The 5,173-nt window shown below is 34.4% G+C and overlaps 1 protein-coding gene across 1 annotated transcript in view; it reads right to left on the reverse strand.

Moving 5' to 3' along the window:
• Nucleotides 1-1,574: 1,574 nt before the first annotated feature.
• gpatch11 (G patch domain containing 11) overlaps nucleotides 1,575-5,173 on the reverse strand; it is a 7,702-nt gene continuing 4,103 nt past the window's right edge. Inside the window, exons 4-8 of the mRNA XM_079843612.1 lie at nucleotides 5,154-5,173; nucleotides 3,463-3,553; nucleotides 3,191-3,325; nucleotides 1,797-1,878; nucleotides 1,575-1,721 (exon numbers count right to left, since the gene is read on the reverse strand). The exon at nucleotides 5,154-5,173 is cut by the window's right edge and continues 101 nt beyond it. Of these exons, the coding sequence (XP_079699738.1) occupies nucleotides 1,663-1,721; nucleotides 1,797-1,878; nucleotides 3,191-3,325; nucleotides 3,463-3,553; nucleotides 5,154-5,173 (387 nt within the window). The 3' untranslated portion in view covers nucleotides 1,575-1,662. The remainder of the gene's footprint in view (nucleotides 1,722-1,796; nucleotides 1,879-3,190; nucleotides 3,326-3,462; nucleotides 3,554-5,153) is intronic.

The following is a 5,173-nucleotide window of genomic DNA, read 5'->3' on the forward strand; positions in this document are numbered from 1 at the left end:
AGTGGATTGACCAATCCAAAGCCAGGCATGTTGATAGGCCACGCCTACTGTAGAAAATAACCTTCCTTTTATTCGCAAAGTACAATTATATAAATGTATATTTAATTACGTACATGCAGAAATAATAATAAAAATGTGTAGGAGCATGTTACAAAAAATAATATTAAAACAATAATAATAAAAATTTGATACTGTTTTTTTTAACATTGGGTTTCATAAATATTATCTTTCAGTTTTTAAATTATTTCTGTGAGTATGAAATGAACAGAAAAAAAAGATAAATTAATAAAACCTCATTCATAGATAGATAGATAGAAAGATGGATGGATAGACAGCTGGATAGATGGATGGATGGATGAATGATGGATGAATGATAGATAAATGGATAGATGGATGAATGAATGATGGACGGATGAATGGATACATTATAGATAGTTAGGTGGATGGATGGATTATGGATGGATACATGACAGACAGAAAGATGGATGAATGATGGATGAATTATGGCAGCTGAAATTATGACATACTAAGTCAAAAAGTCAAGATTTTAGATAAAAAGTCAGAATTATGACATACTAATTTATGAGATGAAGTCATTATGACAAAATTATGTGGAAATTATGACAAGTCAATTGTGAGAGTCAAATTTTAGATAAAAAGTCATTATGACAATTTAAATTATGACATCATAAATCAATTATGAGAGCCAAAATTGGCAGTCGAAATTATGAAACCAATTTATGAGATAAAAAGTAATTAGGACAGTTGAAATTATGACAAGTCAATTATGAGATTAGTCAAAATTGAGATAGAAAGTCACTGAAAACTAAGTCATAATTATAAGATAAAGTCAAAACTGACATGACTTAATTCAGGTTTTTTTTTATTTTGACTGTCATAACTATAACTTTTTATCTCAATCTTGAACAGAAACAAAAGATAAATTAATAAAACCTTATTCATAGATAGATATAGATGATAGATACTGTAGATAGATAGATAGATAGATAGATAGATAGATAGATAGATAGATAGATAGATAGATAGATAGATAGATAGATAGATAGATACTGTAGATAGATAGATAGATAGATAGATAGATAGATAGATAGATAGATAGATAGATAGATAGATAGATAGATAGATAGATAGATAGATAGATAGATAGATAGATAGATAGATAGATAGATGAATGATGGATGGATGAATGATAGATAGGTGGATGGATGGATGAATGATGGATGGATACATGACAGACAGAAAGATGGATGAATGGACGATAGATGGATAGAAAGAACAATAGATAGAAAGTAATTTAACCTATTTTATGTGTTATGTATTTCTGTGAAATTACTGTACTAAGTGTATTATATAAAACCTTTCCTAATATTTAAATGTGTTTTAGGCCAACTGGAGAAAGTTATTAATTATTGTTTATCTATAAACAACACAGTCCACCCCAAAATATGCAAAATATCCTAAATATGCAACCACAAATGTTTGTGATTGGATAAGATTCAGTTACGCAGGACAATTCAACTGATCAATAATAAAGCCTGGACACACAATTATAATCAAAACATCAACGCAACATTTAATGAATGAAGGAAAACATAAATAAACACAGATATGCAATAAAAGGAGGAGTTCCCGGCCGGTGCTCTAGTCCTCATGATCTGCTGCCGTGTCACCGGGGCAATTCGACCTCAAGTCCTCCTCATCTGAACAGAACCAGAACATCTCAGAGTTTCATTCATAATTTATGAATCGAACAGTTATTATATGACACTTCTTACCATCATACGCCGTCCCACACCAGATGCAGTAAACATGGACTCCTCGCAAATACGAGGTGAGAAACTGCAGCTTGTCCAAAGGCTGGAAAAGAAGGACAAAAACATGACCCATCAAAATAACACAAAATGGGGATGAATAATGAATAATGGATGATAGATAGATAGATAGATAGATAGATAGATAGATAGATAGATAGATAGATAGATAGATAGATAGATAGATAGATAGATAGATAGATAGATAGATAGATAGATAGATAGATAGATAGATAGATAGATAGATAGATAGATAGATAGATAGATAGATAGATAGATAGATAGATAGATAGATAGATAGATAGATAGATAGATAGATAGATAGATAGATAGATAGATAGATAGATGGATGGATGATTAGATAGATAGATAGATAGATAGATAGATAGATAGATAGATAGATAGATAGATAGATAGATAGATAGATAGATAGATAGATAGATAGATAGATAGATAGATAGATAGATAGATAGATAGATAGATAGATAGATAGATAGATAGATAGATAGATAGATAGATAGATGATTAGATAGATAGATAGATAGATAGATAGATAGATAGATAGATAGATAGATAGATAGATAGATAGATAGATAGATAGATAGATAGATAGATAGATAGATAGATAGATAGATAAATGATAGATAGATAGATAGATAGATAGATAGATAGATAGATAGATAGATAGATAGATAGATAGATAGATAGATAGATAGATAGATAGATAGACAGACAGACAGACAGACAGACAGACAGACAGACAGACAGACAGAGAGAGAACTATTACATGCATCAGGTATTTACTTTATAATAATCTAACTATATACACACGATCAGGCATAACATTATGACCTAATATAGTGTTGGTCCCCATCAAGGCATGGACTCCTCTAGACCCCTGAAGGTGTGCTGTGGTGTCTGACACCAAGATGTTAGCAGCAGATCCTTTAAGTCCTGTAAGTTGCGAGGTGGGGCCTCCATTGATCGGACTTGTTTGTTCTGCACATCTCACAGATGCTCGATTGGATTGAGATCTGGGGAATTTGGAGGCAGAGTCAACGCCTCAAACTTGTACTAAAACTAGAGTCTGGCCACTGCAGACCGGGAACAGCCCACAAGAGCTGCAGTTTTGGAGATGCTCTGACCCAGTCGCCTCGCCGTCACAATCTGGCCCTTGTCAAACTCGCTCAAATCCTTACGCTAGCCAATATTTCCTGCTTCTAACACATCAACTCTGAGGACAATATATGCCTAATATATCCAACCAACTAACAGGAGATCATCAGTGTTATTCACATCATCTCTGACAAATTATAAAATATTTTCCCCCCTAGCTTGAGGTTTGAGGTGCGACTCACTGTTAGTTCCTCCTCCTCCTCCTCCTCCTCATCATCACTTCCCTCAGGTTTTGTTTCCTCTTCCTCCAGAAGCTCCGCCTCCTCATCTTTCACTACTTCAGGCCAGTACCAGCTGTCTCTGGGAGCAGTGACGCCCTAAAAGAAGAAATCGCAACCATCAGTTTGACTGCTTTTGTTATATATACCAGTATATATGATATCCAGAAAAGCCTCAGCTCCATTCATGCAAATGTTTTCAAACTCATATATTGAAGATGAAGTGTTTATTTGACCTTCTGGCTGTCCAGCTGTTCACAGGCCTTCTGGCTCTTCCACAGGTCGCCCTGTGTCTGACGCTCTTCTCTTTCGGTTCTCTTACGCACTCTGTGATAAAGATGAGCGATACTGTTACTCAACACATCAAGACACACAGAAGATTAAAGCCTGACACATGTTTGCACATGTATTTGCATATTTGATACTAGGGATGCCACAATTCTCAATATAATATTGAACCGTTCGGTACGGCCTTCACGGTTCAATACGAGCCTGTGAATTGCGGTAGATATGTCTTATAATTATAAATATAATAATATAATATGTCTGTCAGTCTAACTATCTATCTGTTTGTCTGTCTGTCTATCTGTCCATCTGTCTGTCTAACTACCTATCTGTCTGTCTGTCTGTCTATCTAACTATCTGTCTGTATGTCTATCTGTCTGTCCATCTTTCTGTCTGTCTGTCTGTCTGTCTATCTATCTATCTATCCCAAAAATGAAAGTCTGTCATTAATTACTTCCCCTCATGTCGTTGGACACCCGTCAGACCTCCGTTCATCTTCAGACACAAATGAAGATATTTTAGTGTAAATCTGATGCTCTGAAAGGCCTCCATTGGCTCAATGCACGGTTCACTCTCAAGACCCTTAAAAGACACTAAAGACGTCGTTACAAAGTCCATCTCACTACAGTGGTTCTACAATAACTTTATGAATCGGCGAGAATAGTTTTTGTGCGCAAAAAAACCCTAAATAACGACTTATATAGTGATGACGATTTCAAAACACTGCATCATGAAGCTTCGAAGCGTTATGAATCAGTGAGTCGATTCATGATTCGGATTGCGTGTCAAACCGTCAAACTGCTGAAATTTGGCGATCCAAACTGCTGAATCGACTGATTCATAACGCTTCGAAGCTTCATGAGGCCGTGTTTTGAAATCGTCATCACTATACAAGTCGTTATTTAGGGTTTTTTTGTGCACAAAAACTATTCTCGTCACTCCATAAAGTTATTGTAGAGACACTGTAGTGAGATGGACTTTGTAACGACGTCTTTAGTGTCTTTTAAGGGTCTTGAGAGTGTAAAGTGCATTGAGCCAATGGAGGCCTTTCAGAGCCATCAGATTTACACTAAAATATCTTCATTTGTGTCTGAAGATGAACGGAGGTCTGACGGGTGTCCAACGACATGAGGGTAAGTAATTAATGACAGAATTTTCATTTTTGGGTGAACTAACCCTTTAACAATGCTTATTTATAATTATAATAATTTTGAATGATTTAGATATAATTTATGTAATTATTATACCCTTAATCAATTACACATGTATCATTTTAGTTAATCAATCATTAATAGGCACTTAGTTCAAGTCAATATAAATAGTCTATATACAGGTTATACAAATAAGCTTTAAAATCAATAAATAAAGCTATAAAAATGACTACATGTGAGCTTAAATGTTCAATTCTCTCTATATATCAACTAAAATAACTTCATAACTTTTACTTGTATTGACGCGCAAGACGTTGTCCTCTTTCATAGACAGCTCTTTTGTTCTTCTTGCTGTGTAAATGTGTTTAAATTCTTAATATTTTTCAATCATGTAATATCCATCGGCACAACCCTTCTGCTTCCATCTTGAAATATTACTAAGTTATTCTTACATTTACTTAATAAAATCAGTCAAAATTCCAGGTTCATACCTAAAATCCTCAAGTGATTT

This window comes from Gobio gobio (assembly GCF_949357685.1).
Source record: "Gobio gobio genome assembly, chromosome: 18".
In the NCBI taxonomy this organism is placed as follows: domain Eukaryota; kingdom Metazoa; phylum Chordata; class Actinopteri; order Cypriniformes; family Gobionidae; genus Gobio; species Gobio gobio.